This window comes from Giraffa tippelskirchi, chromosome 4 (assembly GCF_054371585.1).
Source record: "Giraffa tippelskirchi isolate mGirTip1 chromosome 4, T2T-mGirTip1v1.2.pri, whole genome shotgun sequence".
In the NCBI taxonomy this organism is placed as follows: domain Eukaryota; kingdom Metazoa; phylum Chordata; class Mammalia; order Artiodactyla; family Giraffidae; genus Giraffa; species Giraffa tippelskirchi.
In genome coordinates this window covers 172463601-172483489 of record NC_137278.1, presented here as the reverse complement: position 1 = coordinate 172483489, position 19889 = coordinate 172463601, and the positions used below count along the sequence as shown (strand labels likewise).

Here is a 19889-nt window from a genome sequence, read left to right as displayed (position 1 = left end):
ACACCTTAGCGCAAGAGGCAGGCATAGTGTGGGCATCTGATAAAAACTGTCATAGCCTTGTTAGAAAGGAGGCCAGAGGAGTGGTTGAGGAAGGAAAGTATAACAGTAATGATTAAATTCCCTTCAATATCACTAGCACTTTACAGTTTGTAAGGGGGTTGATCTTTCCTCTGTGGCTTCCCAGGTGGCGCCAGTGGTAAAGAACCTGATTTCTAATGCAGGAGATATAAGAGATGAGGGTTCGATCCCTGGGTTGGGAAGATCCCCTAGAGGAGGGCATGGCAACCCACTCCAGTATTCTTGCCTGGGGAATCCCACGGACGGAGGAGCCTGGTGGGTACAGTCCACAGGGTCGCAAGGAGTCAGAGACGACTGAAGTGACTGATCATGCACACGTGCTCTTTCCTCTGCTCCTTGAAGCAGCTGCGTGGGGCAGAGGAGATGGCTCTTGGGAAAGCTGAGGCTCATAGAGGGCTGGTCCCTGCCCAAGTCACCCAGTCGGCAGAGGCAGATTCAGGCCTGGGCCCAGGTCTGCACCCCTTGCTGCTGAATTTCAGAGGGGATGGAGGTGGAAACTCCAGTCAGCAGGAGAGTTCCACTGAGGTACTGACCAAGAAGGGCCTGGGGTTGGGGAATCCTACACCCTCTCCCAGAGCCCTGGTTTTTCTGTCTATGGTGTGAGGGTCTGTCTGCCACCCAGAGCTGTTTTGAGGCTTTGGAGAGAAGATGGGATACTGCACCCTCACCTGTGCTCAGCGTTTCGGGGAGTCTCAGACCCTGCAAACGTTACCCCTCTGATGCTTGAAGCAGCTGTACCTGGAGTTTATATGTACCAGCCTATCTTATATTTGGGGAGCTGCAGGTCCAGGGCCATTGTTGTAGCTTTGAGGTCCTTGGGGACATACCCTAGCCTCTTTCAGTCTCAGTTTCTCCATCCTTCAAGTGGGCAAATTGTGTATTCATTGTGTGGGCTCCTTCCTGCCCCACCTCGCCCCCCGCCATGTCATGGCCTTGTGTATGGGCGCCCTTTCTTTTAAGCTCCATGACATTTTATTCATTCTTCGGTCCTTTTGTGAATATTTATGGAGTGCTTCCTGGTGCCGGGTTGGGCTCTGGGTTTTCAAGGGGAGCGAGATTGCCCTCCCCGTCCTTGGCCTTGATGAGGTACTGGTCCAGGTAGACACAGGTGTGAATCTAGTGTCAGGTGATGCAGGCTGGGATGGGGCACAGAGCCTGAGGTTGACCTCTACCAGGCCGTGCTTGTTTGTCTTGCTGTCTTCCTCACCGGAGCATCTACCTGAGGCTGTGCCTTTTGGCAATGAATCCTCGGCTCCCCCAGCAGATCCTCAGAGAATGGCTGTTGGAATGAATGAGAAAGTGAAGGAGTGAATGGCTGGCATCCTAGGCCCCTTTCCCTGCCTCTCCCGGGCTCCAGGCCAGGGAGCAGAGGCCCAGCCAAGCCCTCCCTTGGTTGTCCCAGGTAGACTAGGGCAGCCTCTCTTGCATCCTTTTTTATTCCTCCTGGGACTCTAGCCTGGGCCCTGAGGCCCCCCTGCCAGCCTGGCTGGGTCAGGGAACTCTAGGTTGTTGGATAAAGAACCTGAGCCGTCATGGTCGTTTTGTAGCCTGCTCTTGACAGATGGGGAAACCGAGGCCCAAGGAGGAGGGGGCCAGGGTTCGAGCCCCTGCTGGGCTGCTCCATGGGCTTGGCCCTGCAGTACCTGGCCTGGCCAAGTATTTATAGTCTCTGCTGATCTATATTAACATCAGGGCCTGCCCAGGCCTTTGCAGCCTCTGGATCTGAAAGGCTTTTGAACCTTCACAGCCGTGGGGCTCATGCTGGGCCCTGTGCCTGGAGTTCTTTCTTCAGCTCGGGCCTGGGCTCCAGCCACCTTTTGGTGGGTTCAGCGTCTTTGGGGTTTTTTATTATGCCTTGCTTTCCTCCCTTCTCTGCAGGGAGACTGTGTGTGTACAGCATGGGATCAAGCATGCGGGCTGTGCGGCCTCAGGGGAGAAGCCTCCCCGCCTCCCTGAGCCTCAGTCTCCTCGTCTGTAGATTGGGCCATCATTCCCACCTGAGTTGGTGTTTCAGGCACTGAGGGCTCAGTGTGAGTGGGAGTCACTGTTTACCCTCCTCACATCTCTTCTGGTCCTCATCACAAGCCGTCCTCAGAGCCCCTAGGGACTGGAGTGTCCTCTCCAACGGCCAGAGGAGGCCACCGAGGCCCCAGGGGCAATACGACTTGCCAGGGCTGTGCTGCCTGTTGGAGCAGAATTTCGGACTCCTCTAAGTCTGAATGTTCCAGCTTCCCAGACCCTCTCCTTTCCAGGGCCCTCGGGGTCCTTGGGGCAGGCTGCCCCCTCACCCCACCAGCTTGGTTCCCACCCCCGTCGCCATGGGAACGGCTCCACTAACTCTATGCTTCTCTTACAGAGCAGAGACGACTGGCCGCCCTGAGCGCAATTCAATTCAACAGACATTTACTGAGTGCCTACTATGCGCCAGGCCTTAGGCTAGGCACTGGGGTGGGAGCACAGAGAGGAAGATGGAGTCCCGTCCTCAGGTAGCTCTGGGCTGGGGGGTGAGGAGAAGACAAGCAAGGGCTGAACAAGGACAGCTCAGCTCCAGGAGAGAAGCTGCCTGTAGGCTTGGTAGCAGCAGATACCTGGGTTCAAGTACATCCCTGGAGAGCTGCTGTCCCTCGCCTGTGCCTCAGTTTCCCCATCTGTAAAACAAGGGGTGGGGTGGGGTGGGGTGAGACAATCTCTAGGATCCTTCCAGGAGTCCACGAGGGTGGAATCAGGGCATGGGGGAGGGCACGGTAGGGAGGCCCACACCCTTCCTGTGGAGAAGAAATCTCTGAAGGCTTCCAGGAGGAGGAGGCACGAGGCCTGGGCTGCAAGAGGGTAGAGAAGGTGGAATTGGTACCCCAGGGTCAGGAAGAGCATGAGCTAAGGCCCAGGGGACACGCAGATGGGAATCCCTGTAACGCTGTAGGTTGAGAAGGGATGTGGTGGTGTGTGAAGTTAGAGAGGGAGGGGGGACCCAAGGCTTCATGTTGGGGTGTGAGCTCTGTTCTGAAGGCTGTTGAGGACTGAGAGTCATGAACAGTGGCCCTGCCTTGTGCTGCCCCCTTCACCTGTCCTCTCTCCTGGGTACACTTGACCATCACGTTCCTGTAGAACCTGTGACCATGGTGGTGCCTGCATGTGCTGGACACATTACACATCAGTTCCCATGGCAGCCCAGTAAAGTGGGCATTACGGGGCCCTATTCACAGACAAAGACACTGAGGCTGAGAGAGGGAAGTTTTTGCCCAAGGTCATAATATGACCCTCAGTTTTCCCATGCTTCTTTCACTAGCTCTCACTTTTTTGGGGGGTGGCATCTCTGTCCTGTGTGACACCAGCCATCCTAGGAACCCCCAAGCTCATAGAAGTACCTGCCAAGGGCAGTGCAGTTGGATTTGCAGGTTGGGGGTGGGCGAACCCTCAGATGTTAGCAGGGCTGGCTTTTTCCAAGACCTGAGCTTCTGTCCCCATAGACATCCTCTGAGATGGGGGTGAGGCAGTGCTCCTTCCCACTTTACAGATGAGCAGACTGAAGCCCTGGGAGACCAAGGTCAATGCAGTGACAGCATGGGCAGGGAGTCCCATCTTATCACCCAGCTAAGGCTCGAGGGAGGTTCAAATCCTCTGAGATCTGTGCAGAAGCTGACCCCCACAGCCCTCCCCCCACCCCGAGGGAGTGGGAAAGACTGACATTAGAATCACAGACCTGGGTTCAAATCCTGGTTTTGTCTTGCACAAACAGTGTGATCTTGAGCAAATTATTACTCTGAGCCTCAGTTTTCTTATCTATAAAGGGAGACAGCAGGCCTCTTTCATTCAGTCATCAATACATGTTTATTCAGAACCTACTGGGTGTCCGGTGTTGGGCTTTACTGGAGAATCAGACCCTTCCTCGGAGAACTCAGCTCAGCAGTCAGAGCAGTGGTTTTCATTCTGTTTGTGATGGAAGAAGCCCAGGGGGCCACGGGAACCCACAGGAGGGACCTCAGCCAGACCATTTTGACTGGTGGAGGGAAGCAGGAGGGCAGGAGAGGAAAGCAGGAATCCAGCTCCGCAAGACCCCAGAGGCTGGGCTTCAGATGATCCTTGTTGGAAATTTCCCAGATCAGTAGGGGAGCCGGTGAAGCCTTTTGAGCAGGGGAGCACCATGCTCCGATTTTAGAACGCTCCTCCTTTGCTGGGTGGAGGGGGCGCTAAGAGTGAAGGCAGGGAGACCCTTGAGCATGCAGACTGAGAAATTCACTTGGGGTGAGGAAGGAGACTGAAGCAGGACAGGAGCAGTGGGAGGGCATACACCAAGACAATCCAGGTGTGGGCACGTGGGGATGCTCCTGGCTGGCTCAGGGACAGGGGAGAGAAGCAGGGGTGGGGGAGTGGGCGGGCAGTGGGAGGCGAGTCCAGTCGTGGATGAGGACAGGTGGAGTTTCACGTGCCAGGGAGGGGTCCAGAAGGCAGTGGGAGGGAGATGGTGGTTGGTACCAAGCTGCTAACAGAAGCCTTGGGAGGGGCAGAGATGCTGGGCAGTAGGAGTGGGAAAGTAGGTTTGGGAAGATCTGAGGGTGGGGACCAGGACTTCAGGGAAGGTCCCTGCAAAGTAGCCCAAGGGGGGAGCGGCCTGGCAGGTAGGAGGAATCCCAGGGTGTAGGGACTTAGGTCTGTCCGGGAGATGACAGAAGTCACATGTGTCAGGCAATCTTCCCAGCGCCAGGAGCATGGGAGGGGCCCTGGAGGGTCAGTTCCCACCTGGCTGTCACCAGAAAGCAGAACCGTAGTCTGTCCCCCACTGCCATCCCGAGGACGAGGACGAGGGGGCCACCAAGAAGGAGGAGGTGTTTGGGAAGGAGGGAAAGGGGAAGAAACATTTGCATGCATAACAAGGCTGAAGTGAGGGAGAGAGAAAGAGGGAGCAGGGGATGAAAAGAAATTACCATACGGCCGGGATCTTGTTATTCAACCCAATTTTCAAAGGACCACAGCTGTCGCACTGAGATAATCCGTTAATTATAACAGCCATTGTGCTTTGGCAATGGGAGAGAAACCGAGGCTGGGGAGCAGGCTAAAGGCAGGGGTGGGAGCAGGTCTCTGAGGGGGCAGGAACAGGCAGAAAGGCAGACATGGTCCAGGGCCGGGCCTCATCCCTTCCTCGCTGCCACTGCTGTAGTGATGGGTGACAGGGACTCTGTTTGTGCCAGGCACTGTACCACAGCTGTGAGCCAGTCCATCATAACCATTCTAGAGGTAGCTATGAGCACTTACTATGTGCAGACCTGCTCTGAAGCTTTCGTTCTCCCACCCTCTGAGGTCATGCCCTTCTAGTCCCATTTTACAGAAGAGGAGACTGAGACTCAGAGGAAAGAAAGAGCTTGCCTGGGCCACGCTCTTTGTTCAGTGGCAGGGCCGGGATTTGAGTTGAAGGTGGCCTGTCCTTCTAGGAGAACACTAAGGAGGGCCGGTCTCCATGGGTTGGCCATGCAGACTTGGTGGACACGTGTCCTGGGCTGTGGTTTCTGTGCAGCCGGCAGTCCATAATGGGGTGGCCCTCCCCTGGGCACTTCCGGGGCTCCTCCTGCCCAAACAGAGCTTCCTTGTTCTCTGATGCCACAGCTGCAGGCCTCTGCAAGCCGCACCCCTCCCACTCCTGCAGAGAAGCCAGTCTCAGGGCCAGGAGAGGGACCCCATGCGACCACCTGGTTCAGGATTGTGATGGGCTGTCACCCTGAGACCGGCCTGGCCCTGGCTGGCTATGTGCCCAGGCAGCGGCCTGGGAAAGGCTGTGGGGAGGGTGGGCAGGAGTCCCAGGTGAGCAGAGCAAGGGGAACCTGAGCTCTGGGGGAGGGGCAGGAGCAAGGAGCCATTCTAGAAGCCCCAGAGCCCTTTGCCACAGTACCCGCTCTGGGCTGTGGCTTGAGCAGCCAAGGCTTTAGGCCTCCTGGTGTTCACAGCAGCCTTGGTGGGAGCCTCAGCCCATCCTGGCTGGCAGCATTTTACAGAGTAGGAATCGTACTTGGGAGCCCGTTACTCCCAAGCCCCAGCAGGAGCCCGCAACTTGACCCAGCAAACCAAGCAGTGTTGTTGAAGAGCCAGGGACCCCGGAGGGTGACAGGCAGGTCAGGGGGCTGTGTGGGGGTGCTCTCCTGGTTTGAGGTCCCCACTCCGGTGGGCCTGCTTAGAGGCGAGCAAGGGTTGTGGATGGGCCAGGGCGGTCCTGTACCATCAGTGACACACAGACCAAGTAGATTTTTAGGATCAAGAAACTACAGAACTCTTGAGCCCCAGATTCGTAATCAGAGACCTACCATCCCCGCAAAAAAATCTATGCCTTCAGAGTGTCCCAGAGCCACAAACCAGGGAGGCTTGTGCCACCCGCCCTGTCTCTGCAGGGATGTAGAATGTGGGCAGCCAGTTCTTCCAGGTTTTCCAGTCATTCCAGAAGTGGGGATTTTAAAAATAAAATCTCCCAAGTTATCAACATTGGCAAGTAATTAAAAAAAATTTTTAAAGCCATTGTGCAGATGAAACAGGACCTCATAGTATGTCTTGACCCAGAACCTGGTGCCATGGAGGGTCAAAGCAACTCCGTAGCAGTTGTGAAACCTCAGTTTCCTCCTCTGTAAAGTGGGAATAATAACAGCACGACTCATGAGGTTGTGCAGAGGATTAAGTGAGTTCACATGAGAAGTGCTTAGGCCTACCCATGTCAGCCCAGGACTCTGTTTTCATTTTGCCCCCAGGGCTGTGCTCTCTGCCACCCGGAGCCTCCGCTTCTCCCCGTGGGCTCCAGCCATGCCAGTCCGCCCTGGGACAGCCCTGAGGGTGTTGGAAAGCAGGGAAATATTCACCCCTTGGGGCCCTGGAGAGGGAGCAGAGCCGGGAGGGTGGGCCTAGCCGGCGCCTGGTACATAGTAGGTGCTCCATAAATGTTTATTGAATGAATGAATGGAGGCCATGCAGGCAGAGGCAGCCGTGCGTGCGCAGGCACTGGTGAAAGAGCGGGTCCAGTGGAGACTGGTGAGTAGTGCCCGGGGCTACAGCTGAGCGGGGCCTGGGGTGTGCTGGAGCCAAGGCCAAGGGGCCAGCAGGGAGCAGGTGGGGGAGGCAGAGGACAGGTATGGGGGGAGGCAGCGGCTAGGTGAGCGGCAGAGACCAGGTGGGAAGGCAGGGCCAAGTGGGGGAGGGCAGGGGCCAGGTGGGGGTGAGGGGCAAGGTGGGGAGGCAAGGGTCAGGTGGGGGAAAGCAGGGATCAGTTGGGGGAGTCACAGGTCAGATGCAGGAGGCAGTCCCTTGAATGGCCTGGAGGATTCTGGGAAAGCCAGAGATGACTCCTGCAGTGGGACTAGGAGACAGACTTTTAATACAGGTCATTCTTGGCTGTAAGCAGGAGGGTCACATGTTCTACACAGTAGTCCTGTGGGGGGGAGGGGTGCTGGGGTGTATGGTGTGTTACTTAGGGTCGGGAGGTGGGTACCAGGGAGTGGGCCATGTGAAGAGCTGCCCACAGGACCAGTGTCAGGGCCTCTCCTACCAGGCTTCTGGGTAGTTTCCCAAAAGCCTTTCCATCCTCCTGCCTACCTCCTTCCACGGAGGTCTGGACCCAGCACTGGTGCCAACAACAGATCCGACACCCCTGGGAGCAGGGGAAGCCCAGGCCCCAGTGGGGTTCTTGGGAGATGACCCAGTGAGCAGTCACAGAGGGCTGGGGGTGGCCCCAGCAAACCAGAGAGACACAAGCACTCAGCTGTTCTCCCTGTAAACAGATGAGGAAACTGAGGCCCAGAGGGGGCAAGGCGCTGACCTGCCCGAGGTGACACAGAGAGCGTGCCCTCCAAGTGTCATAACAGCGCGTGGCACAGCAAACTAGCCCAGCCCCCTTCTCTGGCCGAGGTTACTCCTCTTGGAGATGGGTGCACGATGCATCGAGGCCTTGCCAACCCAATTAACCCTCGTAACTGTTGCTGTTGATATGGACGTGTTCTTACTAAGCTCTTTTGGGTAAGTTGGAAACCCGGTGAAGGCAGAGCAAATCTGTCTGCAATAACACACATCACAGGCACACAGTGGGTGCGCAGTGAAGCTGTGTGGGTGTGTAAGAGCGTGGGCGAGTATGTGGCTGGTTGGACAGCATGCCCCCACTGCCCCAGGGCTGAGCTGAGGGCCTGTTCCCTGATTCCCTGTGACATGGATGCAGCCGCACATCCTGCTCACCTGGCGCACGAGGGCACGGAGCTGGGAGCGGGTGCCACGGTGTCAGGGGGCAGGAGCCAGCTCCCCCAAGATGTGGAGCAGCTGGCACGGAGGCCTGAGACTAACAAGACATGATTGAATGGGAATGGATGGAAACCCGGCACCTCGGGTGAAACCAAAACAGATACTTCCCGGAGCTGCCTGACGACGTTCTGAGGGCATCGGGGCAGCCTGGCAGGATGTGCGAGGGGGCCTGGGGGTTTGGTTGACATCTCGGACAAGGTGAGGACACACTGCTGTGCATGTTCACGCTGCTCTAACAAGCATGGAGCCGAAGTGAGTGAGGCAGAGGGTCTCTGGTGCCTGTCACCACTTCAACCATGTTGGTGCTGAGGCTTAACTCTAGGTGACACCTTTTAGGAGGGACCTTGACAGCAAGCATGACCCAGCGTGGCTGGACCCAAGGGTGTGGGACTTGACACCATGGCGTAGGAAGAGCAGTAGAGGACTTGAGGCCGTTTAGGCTGGATATGCGGGTGGCAGGAGCATGACATAGCAGTTGAACAAATACCAGAAGGACCTCTGAGGAGGGCTTTTGGCTGCAGTGACTCCAGATGGGTTGTGTCTGGCCAGTGGCAGGCTGGGACCAATGAGCGGACAGAGGTACAGCAGCTAGGTCTGGCTTTGTAATATAAAGAAATCTCTAACAATCAGAGCTGTTCAAGAAGGGAGTCAGTAGCCTCAGATGGGTGCTGAGATCCCTGTCCCTGGAGGTATGCAAGTCAGGGGAAGTCATATCTGCAGGGATCCTGGGAAGTCTGGTAGTTCTAAGAGCTCAGGCCAGTTCAGGTTCCCGGCTATATGGTCTAGGACAGATGATGGCACCTCTCTGAGCCTGTTTCCTCATCTAAGAGATAGGAGGCATCAGCAGGGCCATGAGGCTAAAGAGAAGGCTCAGCACATTTCTTGCACACCATGAGCACCTCATCAGTAGTGGAATTCCTCCCACTGATGGTTAAAGTCCTGACTCAGTGGAGTCAGGGACTCCAGGATCTCCTTCTGTCCCTCGTCCCTGTCCCTAGCCCCGATCTGTCACTCCACACCTCATGTTCTGGCACCTGCTAAATGTCTGACCCTGTTCCAGGCATGGAGGTTACAGTTTCAAACAAGGTAAAGCCTCCTTTGATTTTATGATGGGTGCAGGGAAGGGGATGATAAGGAGCTAGATGGTGTCTGGTATTGTTGAGGGCTCTGAAGGGTCCAGAGCAAGTGAATCATCTCAGATTTGGTATCAGGGAGGGCGAGGTTGAGGGGAGCAGTTGAGCAGAGACCTGAGTGAAGTGAGGTAGTGGGTTGTGTGGATACTGGGGGAAGGGCACGCCAAGCAGAGAGAGTAGCATGTGCAAAGGCCCTGAGGTGGGCATGTGCCTGGGGATACTGGAGGAGCATAGCTGTCCTGGACTAAGTACTTCCTGATGAATGGATATGTTGAATTCTCTCTCGGTTTATGGATGGTCCACTCTTACATGCTTTCCTGGTAGGGAGGGAGGTGCCTACTCAAGGGGCAGGAAACCTACAAGATGGCCCACATGTTCAGTCCCTGTGATGGATCCAGCTGTTTGGAGGAAGCTGGGGAAGGAGGGGGCCTTGGTGTTTCATCTGTTAGATGAAGCCAACAGCACCAACCATGCAGGGCTGATACGAGATTCAAGGAATGTGAAATATCAGATGCAGATGAGTCTGTGTAGCTGTGTCACTCTTATGGGAATGGGACTGAAGCCCCAAGAGGTTAATTAATGTGCCCTGTGTCACACAGCACAGCATTCACTCTCAGGACCCTTTGCCTCCCACCCACATCCATGCTTTTTTTTCCCTCTCTGCCCTGCAGCTGGGGCTCTTTGTACCTGAAATCCTGATGGTTCATTTACCAGACAGTAGTTCAGGGGCGAAAGTATAATTATCCCATTTCACAGGTGAAGAAGCAAGGCCCAGAGCAGCCTGCCTGAGGAGCCCTGGTGAGGTGAAGGCAGTGACAAGACCCAGTATCCAGTTCCCAGGGGGTGCCAGGCTTTGTCCCTGAGGGCAGAGCAGTGGCAGCCGACCTCTGGGACCCCTAGCTTGGTGCTGTGCTTCCAGCAGAGGTGAGGTGGCCGCCCGCCCCTCGAGTTCTGGCTGGACCCCAGAGGTCCTCGGTTCTCCTAATCCTGGGTAATGCCATTGACACAGACAGTGTCAGTGGCACCTCAGGGAGCCTTGGCCAGCCGGCTCAGGGAGAAGCCCGTGCCAGGGCTGATCAGCTGCTGCAAATGAGATTTCCCTGGCTAAGCCTCACATCCTGCTCCTGGGAGGTCGAACACGCACGGCATCTCCCCCATCCGCTCCCAGGACCCCACCAACATCCATGAGGGTGTGACGTTATGGGCAGGAGCTGTGCATTCGCCAGGCCTCCTGCCCTGTAGAGAGTGTGTTTGTCTCCACTGTGTCCTAGGGTTTTGTGGGAGCCCTGGGAGATGGGAAACACTCATCTTGCCACACAGGTGGAAAAACTGAGGTCTGGAGAGGACCCAAGGTCTCAGAGCCAGTGGCCCCACCTCTTGCCTTCTGACGTCTGCCCACCCCCATTCCCCACCCCAGCAGCCCTGAGCCTGGGGACACACAGGCCCTTACCCTGTCCATCCTCTCGCCCAGCTCAGGCAGAAGGAGTAGCCAATGACCCCCTGACCCTCCCAGCCCCACCTGAGGTGGAGAGGTCAAGGCTCCCTTCTGACTGGGAAGCTTGGTGGTCAGCCTGAAGTGAAAGGGTCTGGGGGGATGTGACTGAGGGCTTCAGGGAGCCTGAGTCCAGGGGAACCCTGATGGGCTTGTGAGGAAATCATGAGAAGAGCCTCATGAAGGATGGTAGCTAACATTCTCTGAAGCCACCTGCTCTGTGCCAGGCAGCGTGCTTGCCTTGCAGCCCTGCAGGGAGGGATCGTTCAAACCCACTTCCTAGGCAGAGAAACTCGCCCATGCCCAGTGTCCTGGAGCAGCTGGGGGGCAGGGCCCATGTCGGGGGAGTAAGCTCCCAGAAAGGATTCGAGGTTGGCGTATCAGGGTCTGTCACTGCAACCCCAGGTCCCGAGCGGACCTGCTACCAGCTGGACGTGCCCTCCCCAGTCCTGGCCTCAGCTGCCCCCCGACAGTGGCTGGGGTTGGGCAGAGCCAGGACGCCTCGTCCCGGCTGCTCAGAGGCTCTAGGATTCTGAGTCCATGGAGGGGTCTTGAATCCTTGCCACTGGAGGAGGGCGCAGAATCCAACAAGGTCAACCAGTGACTTGAGGGTAGGTGCTGAACCCTGGAGAGAGGGGAGGGCTCTGCCCAGAGTGACTTGGATGTTCTGAGGCCGTGCCCATCTCTGAACAGAGACCCCCAGCCCCTCATCAATTCCTCTCAGACCCTCATGGTCTCGCCAACTCTTCCTTCTGTGCAGGGGTGTCCACATGAGAGCAGACATCATGCAGTTTGTAGCCTGCTAGACTGGGGTCCCCAAGATCCCTCGATGGCATGCTGCCCCCCAACTTTGCCACGTTCCATCTCTGTGGCGGCAGGAGAGAGAGACCCTCGAAGAGATGCTGGTCTGCCCCCTTCTCTGGCCAGAGTTCACTCAATACCCCACACCTATGGGAGTGGGGCGAGGGTGGGACATTAGGGGAGGGGTCCAGGTCAGCTGGGAGCACTGCTCTTTACCACACAAGCCCTGGCACCCAGCTACTGGCCCGCAGTTGGCTTCCTGGGGTGGCCACACCCTCCCAGGTTTTGCACCAGTTGCGTCCTAGGCAGTAAAGCCCTCTGCTTCCAACAGCTGCTTCCTGCTGCTCCCCACCCCATTCCCTGGCTGGTCACAGACAGCATCTCGGTGGCTTCAGTGCTCATCTGTCTCCCTGGCCCCTGGGTGGGTGGGCGGAGTGGGCAGCTGCACTGTGTGCCCTCCCTCGAACCCCCCACATTTGTCACCTCGCCGTGCTTCTCTGCCGATCGATTCCTCTGTCTCTCATGCTCCCTCTCCATTTATCTCTATTCCTCTGCCTCTCCCTGCTCAGCTGGCTCCAGATTTTGGCTTCTCCATCCTCCTCAGCTCTCGCCTCTGGTCTGCAACTCCTCACTTCCTCTCTCTCTCACCAGCCCCTGGCGTGTGGGGCGGGGCGTGGGGGGTGGAGGATAAGGCCCTGGTTCCTCCCACTAGTGTCTGGGCTGGGGCATCACTCCTGTGGGAGCAGGGGGAGGCCCGGCCCCCAGGACCCTCGGCCCTAGGCCTGACAGCACAGCAGCCAGCACACCCCTCCCCACACCTCGAGTGGGTGTGCAGCCAGGCGGGGGGCCAAGTGCTGCTCTCAGCGCCTTAGCGGCCTTGCCATCCCCCATCCCTGGCTGCGCGTCAGGCCTCGATGGGTGGTGGGCAGGCAGCCCGGGGACAGGGACAGGCGGTTGACGCACACGGGACGATGGGACGGGGTGATGGGGAGCCTCCTCCCCACTCTGAGTCATGGTGGAGGGTGGGGGGAGCTGGACACCAGGAAGAGCAGGAGAGAGGGCAGGGTCACCTTGAGGGCCGAGATGGGCAGAGCTCAGTGGGGCTAGGGTAGGGGCACAGGTGCCATTGTACCCCTTGGACTGTTTGGGAAGGGAGGAGGCAGGACAGGACTAGTGCGCCGCCCCCCCAGCCCTCTGTCAAGCCTGGGCCCCTTCGCCTACTCCACTCCCCTCCCCCTTTGTCTCTTCCCACACCCTCAGCTTGGCCTGGGATTTCCAAGAGTCTGGCCAGCTTTGCCTGCCTGCTAGCTGCTAGGTCTGCCTGAGTGGGTTCCGCTTTGAGCAACTCAGATCTGGTGGTGGTGGTGGGGGCTGACATGGCTAAAATCACGCATGTGTATACATACACACACATTCATGTGGGACACACATGCTTATTAACATGTCAACATACAGGCAGGCACATGCCTGTGTTTCCATGAGATGCCCCACATGTATCCCTTCCCACCTCTCCACTCATAGATCGCCCCTTCTTACTCTGCCGTTCACTCCTGTAACTGGCCAGGCGGGCACATGACCTGTGCACACAGGCATGCGTGTGCACACGCACGGCCTGCACCCGTCTACTCATACACGCCAGCACAGCTGGTGCTCTGAGCCAGCACACACCTGCACATCACCTGCATACAAATGCGGTCCCTAGATGTTCCCAACCGGCGAGGCGCAGACGGAGGGTCCTCTGACAGGACAGACCTGGCAAGTCAGCCTCTTCTGGTTCAACCTCCCTGCCTGGCAGGGAGGGGCACTGAGGCCCCAGAGGGGTAGGACTGGCCTGAGGCCCCCTGGGAGCCAGCCGCCACGTCAGAAGGGAGCCCAGGTCTCATGACTCCAGCCCTGAGAATGTGCTGGGCAGAGCCAAGGACAAAATTGCTCTCTGCTGCCTGGGGACCCCATCTTGACCTGTAGCCTCGTGGTTACCCCCTCCCCTGCCCTCATCCGGCCTCTCAGCCAGAGCTGGCCCAGGGACTGGTGGTGGGGGCAGGGGGGTCGAGGAGGTGTGAGGCTGACCCCCTGTGGCAACCCTGATCATCACAGCCTCTGATGCTGCATCAGCCTTCCATCTGAGGGGACATCTGGATGCCCTGTCCACTTGCCACCTCAGTGAAAACTGCCTGCCTGTGCTGCTCTGGGGACTTCTCTCCCTCTCCACTTCCTTTTCCTCGTTTCCAGCCATCTGGGGCTCAGGGCTGTAAATTGGTTTTGCTTTTAACAGCAAAGATTTCACATTTTTTCTTAAAGCACTCTCTTTCCTGGAGTTTCCCAGGAGGAGGAGTGGGAAGCAGAGGTGGCCCTTGTGAACAGTCTTTGGCTTCCTTGATGCAAACATGGGTTTCTCTGGCTTAATCTTCACATCCCTGGCCAGTTCCCAGGACGGAGGGAAGGAGGGCCGAGTTCTTCCCGCAGCCAGGAGATCACTGGGTGTGAGAGACTGATCTGGGTGAGGGGCCGTGTCTGGCTTGCTGGGAGACCAGGGCAAGTCCCCCCTAGATTGAAATTCATGAAATTGAGGGTCTGCAGGCCGGAAGCCCTGCACAGCCTCTCCTGAGCCCCTGCAAGTTGAGCATGGGCAACATGGCTCACTTTACTTCTCCCCCCATCAGAGGCCCAGCAGGGGCTTGGTCCCCACTTTACAGATGTGGAGATGTGGAGACAAGACTCAGAGGTGGTGCAGTCCATCTGACTAACTGGGCAGGGTGGATGGGGCTCCAGGCCCGATTGCTGCTGGCTCGGGAGCCTTGATCTGGCCGTGACCCAGGCTGCAGTATGTGACTCTGGGCAGGTCACTGCCCCTCTCTGGGCCTCTTAACTCCCCAGCCACCAAGGAGATGCCTGGGCATTCTGGATGCCTCTGATTTCTGCCTGAGGTACCCCTGCAAGACCAGGGTTGGGTTTGCCCCCTACTGGAAAGCACTTTGAGGAGGGGCTATTGGGAATGTGTCTGGGTTCCCAGACTCTCGCCCTCTCTTTCCCTCTGCTCTGCTTTTGCTGTAAGAAGAGCTCATCTCATGCCCTCCTACTGCAAGAGACCCAAGCCTCTGTGCACCCCCTGCCTGGGGGGCTCACAACCATCTTGCTTTGCTCCCCCTCCCCCATGGAAGCCGAGACAAGGGAATTATTTTTGGAACAAGAGCAGTTACACAACAAATGAATTATTTATCTTTGGGCATGGAGGAGAGGAGGCATTTTGCTGGGCTCCTTAATTCTTTTCTGGATTGGAGGGTGGCTGCTCGGGTATGTGGCTGTATGTGTACAGGCCTGTTGTCGTACACAAGACTGTAGGTGTGCTTGTGAGTGTGTGTGTGTGGTTGTGCGCACTGGTCTATGTGAGCTTGCCATGCAGTTCTGATTCACCTGGGGGCATGTGGGTCTTTGTGCAGGCAGGTGGATGAGTGTGGACACGAGGATGCTGACACGTGTATGTGTACCTGCACCTGCCCTGTTAAGTCTCCAGTCTCCCTTCTTTGTCTACTGGCTTCAGACACTGTCCCCTCCCCCTCCCTCTTTTTTCTTTGACCTCCCTCCTCCCAGGTCCTCTGGCCCCCTCCTCCCCATCTTGCCCCCTCTGCCACCTCCCTTCTTTTATGTAACAGGGACCCAGAGTGCTGCTGGCACAGGACGCCCTGGGAGGGGGTGGGAGTGGGGCTGGGGGCCTGTGCTGGAGCTTAGAGGGCTGCCCTGAGCCTTCACACTGATCTGTCACCCCCTCTCCGTGCTGCCTTTCAGGAACCAGGTGACAGACGGGTCTCTTCCTTCCTGTCCCCGTCTTTCGTGCTCCCCCCTCAGAGTCCCAGTCTCCAGCCTCCTGTTTGTCTGAAATTCTGAGCCCGGAGCCCCAGGAGGAAGAGGAAGAGGCAGAGGAAGTCAAGCCCCGAGAATCTGGGCATCTTCCTGGCAGGAAAGGAGCACCTCGAGGAAGCAGGCTGTGGGGTCCGCAGCCCCTCTGGCCTTGGCCTGGCTCTGGTGCCCAGCGACTGTGGGTAGCACCCCAGAAGGCCCCCTGACGATTGGCACTGGCCGTGCCCGCCTCACCTGGGGCCCCCGAGCTGGGGGTCCCCCCAAAGATGGTGGCAGCCCCAGGGAGGACTGTGCTGCTGGCCCCAACCTCTGGCCACTAGGCCCCCCGGCACCCCGGCCCCCCACCCTGAGCCAGGCCTGAGAGGGGGCTGTGGCCAGAGCCATGCTGCGCCTGGGGCTGTGCGCGGCCGCGCTACTGTGCGTGTGCCGGCCGGGAACCGTGCGCGCCGACTGCTGGCTTATCGAGGGTGACAAGGGGTACGTGTGGCTGGCCATCTGCAGCCAGAACCAGCCGCCCTACGAGACCATCCCACAGCACATCAACAGCACCGTGCACGACCTGCGGCTCAATGAGAACAAACTCAAGGCCGTGCTCTACTCCTCGCTCAACCGCTTCGGAAACCTCACCGACCTCAACCTCACCAAGAACGAGATCTCCTACATCGAGGACGGCGCCTTCTTGGGCCAGTCGAGCCTGCAGGTGCTGCAGCTGGGCTACAACAAGCTCAGCAACCTGACCGAGGGCATGCTGCGGGGCATGGGCCGCCTGCAGTTCCTCTTCGTGCAGCACAACCTCATCGAGGTGGTGACGCCCGCCGCCTTCTCTGAGTGCCCGAGCCTCATCAGCATTGACCTGTCCTCCAACCGCCTCAGCCGTCTCGATGGCGCCACCTTCGCCAGCCTGGCCAGCCTCATGGTGTGCGAGCTGGCCGGCAACCCCTTCAACTGCGAGTGCGACCTCTTTGGCTTCTTGGCCTGGCTCGTGGTCTTCAACAATGTAACCAAGAACTATGACCGCCTGCAGTGCGAGTCGCCACGTGAGTTCGCTGGCTACCCACTGCTTGTGCCCCGGCCCTACCACAGCCTCAACGCCATCACCGTGCTCCAGGCCAAGTGCCGAAACGGCTCGCTGCCTGCCCGGCCTGCGAGCCACCCCACGCCCTACTCCACCGACACCCAGAGGGAGCCTGATGAGAACTCAGGCTTCAGCCCGGACGAGATCCTGTCGGTGGAGCCGCCAGCCTCGTCCACCACAGACGCGTCGGCGGGGCCAGCCATCAAGCTGCACCAGGTCACCTTCACCTCGGCCACCCTGGTGGTCATCATCCCGCACCCGTACAGCAAGATGTACGTGCTGGTCCAATACAACAACAGCTATTTCTCCGATGTCATGACACTCAAGAACAAGAAGGAGATCGTGACGCTGGACAAGCTGAGGGCACACACCGAGTACACCTTCTGCGTGACCTCACTGCGAAACAGCCGCCGCTTCAATCACACCTGCCTGACCTTCACCACCAGGGACCCGGTGCCCGGCGACCTGGCACCCAGCACCTCCACCACCACCCACTATATCATGACCATCCTGGGCTGCCTCTTCGGCATGGTCATCGTGCTGGGAGCCGTCTACTACTGCCTGCGCAAGCGGCGCATGCAGGAGGAGAAGCAGAAGTCGGTCAAGGTCAAGAAAACCATCTTGGAGATGCGCTACGGGGCCGACGTGGACGCCGGCTCCGTTGTCCACGCTACCCAGAAGCTGGGTGAGCCCCCCGTGCTGCCCGTGTCCCGAATGTCCTCCATCCCCTCCATGATCGGGGAGAAGCTGCCCACCACCTCCAAGGGGCTGGAGGCTGGGTTGGACACGCCAAAGGTGGCCACCAAGGGCAACTACATTGAGGTGCGCACGGGCACGGGCAGTGAGGGCCTGGCACGGCCGGAGGATGACCTCCCTGAGCTGGAGAACGGCCAGGGCTCTGCTGCTGAGATCTCCACCATTGCCAAGGAGGTGGACAAGGTCAACCAGATCATTAACAATTGCATTGATGCCCTCAAGCTGGACTCGGCCTCTTTCCTGGGGAGTGGCAGTGGTGGCGGGGACCCCGAGATGGCCTTCGAGTGCCAGTCCCTCCCTGCAGCCTCCACCACCTCCTCCACCGCCACCCCAGTTCCTGGGGTGCTGGAGCGGCCCAGCTTCCTCTCGCCCCCCTATAAGGAGGGCTCCCATCACCCGCTGCAGCGCCAGCTGAGCGCCGATGCCGCCGTGGCTCGTAAGACCTGCAGCGTCTCCTCCAGCGGCTCCATCAAGAGCGCCAAGGTCTTCAGCCTGGACGTGCCGGATCATCCAGCCACTCCGGGGCTGGCCAAGGGCGACTCCAAGTACATCGAGAAGGGCAGCCCCCTCAACAGCCCGCTGGACCGGCTCCCGCTGGTGCCGGCCAGCAGCAGCGGGAGTAGTGGCGGCGGCGGCGTCCACCACCTGGAGGTGAAGCCCGCCTACCACTGCAGCGAGCACCGGCACAGCTTCCCGGCCCTGTACTACGAGGAGGGCACCGACAGCCTCAGCCAGCGCGTGTCCTTCCTCAAGCCGCTGACCCGCACCAAGCGGGACTCCACCTACTCGCAGCTCTCCCCCAGACACTACTACTCAGGTTACTCCTCCAGCCCTGAGTACTCGTCCGAGAGCACGCACAAGATCTGGGAACGCTTCCGGCCCTACAAGAAGCACCACCGGGAGGAGGTGTACATGGCCGCCGGCCACGCCCTGCGCAAGAAGGTCCAGTTCGCCAAGGACGAGGACCTGCACGACATCCTCGATTACTGGAAGGGGGTCTCGGCCCAGCAGAAGCTGTGACCCTCTCCCCACCCCCGACCCCGGTGAGGTTGGAGGGGGAGGGCCAGGGGCACGCGGGGAAGGGCCGGGGCGGCCGGGCAGGGCGCGCTGGGGGCCGAGGAGTGGACGCACACGCACACACGCACACACGCACCCACGCACACACCTGACCACCACCTGACTGTGAACAACCACCACCCGACAATAATGGACAGGAAAACAAAGACACGTTCTCCTTAAAGTTTACACACTGATACCGAAACCAGTCGTCTTTACTGTGCTGCCCAGGGACTCTGCTGGGGTGTGCGGGCTGGGTGGGGCCGGACGGGTGGGGACGGGCAGACGAGGAAGCCAGAAGAGGGTGTGGGGTCGGGGGCTCTGGGACTAGGGACAGGTTTTGGGGTAAAGGAGCCTAGGGTGGAGATAGACCCAAGCCCCTCCTGGGGCAGGGAGCGGGTCCCCCTAGATGGAGGACAGGTACTGGGAGACTTAGTAGCAGATGGACATTGGGCATTGTTTTCTCCTTTTATGGATGGGGAGACCGAGGCCCAGAGGAAGGGAGTGATAGCCCCAAGGTCAAGTGGCAGGTGAGAGGCAGTCTCCCAGTTCCCCAGCCCAGTGCTGTCCCCCAAATCCCCTGGTGGCTCCTCGGGGGCCCTCACCCTCTGTCCATCCACTACCCGTTCCAGAGCTGTGGTCTCCTGGAGCTGAGGGTCAGGCAGGTGCTTTTCCTTTCTAGAAAGGCTCATGGCCACGCCCCCAGAGCGTGGAACTGTGATTCATCATGGGCGGCTGTGGGGGGCCTCTGCCCCCTGATGCCAACACCCAGGAGAAGTGGGAGATCCTGGTCATAGGGGAGATGCAGGCATGGGACGGTCCACCAGCCCCCTTCAAGTGTCTTCCAAGTAGCCTGGGAGCTGTCGATGGGGTCTGAGGAGAGCGGCTGGGCCAGCGGCCTCCGCATCTCAGGTGCAGGCCTCCACACCCCGGCCTCCCCCCGCCTCTCTGGGCCTCCAAGACCCCTACTCATCCCAGAAGGGCAGGGGTGAACTGTGATACCTGAGAGCAGCCGGGAGGTGGAGTCCACTGGGGGCCTTTCTGCCTCTGCCCCTACATCCTGGCCTCCCACCTGCCAGACCGCTGCTGTGGGCTCTCCGGGCAGCATCTCAGCCTGCCCAGAGGAAGGAGGGCCTTCTGGGGCTTTTCCACTCACATCCTCTTGGCTGCCTATCCCCACCTTACCCGCTGGCCTGAGAGGCCCCCATGTTTCCATGGAAATGGCCGCTCCTCCCATGCTGACCCCCACCCAACATCGAACAAAGCACAAATGGTGAGCACCCCCCACACCCTACTGGGAAGGAGCAGGCTGGGTTCCTTGGGCCCCTCCCTCTCCCTGGCCTGCCTCTGTCGCCATGGCAACCCAGAGCCTGGCAGTTGGGAC

At 58.8% G+C, this 19889-nt stretch overlaps 1 protein-coding gene and 1 long non-coding RNA gene across 2 annotated transcripts; one reads left to right on the top strand and one right to left on the bottom strand.

The window, feature by feature from the left end:
• Positions 1-1027: 1027 nt before the first annotated feature.
• LOC145544273 (uncharacterized) lies at positions 1028-19780 on the bottom strand. The gene is made up of 3 exons (XR_014081316.1): positions 19508-19780; positions 2667-2726; positions 1028-1357 (listed from the first exon to the last, which is right to left on the bottom strand). It is a non-coding gene; the product is annotated as an uncharacterized LOC145544273 (long non-coding RNA).
• ELFN2 (extracellular leucine rich repeat and fibronectin type III domain containing 2) lies at positions 11053-19842 on the top strand. The gene has a single exon (XM_081586792.1). The coding sequence runs from the start codon at positions 16001-16003 to the stop codon at positions 18467-18469; it is 2469 nt and encodes an 822-aa protein (XP_081442918.1). The 5' UTR covers positions 11053-16000; the 3' UTR covers positions 18470-19842.
• Positions 19843-19889: the final 47 nt, after the last annotated feature.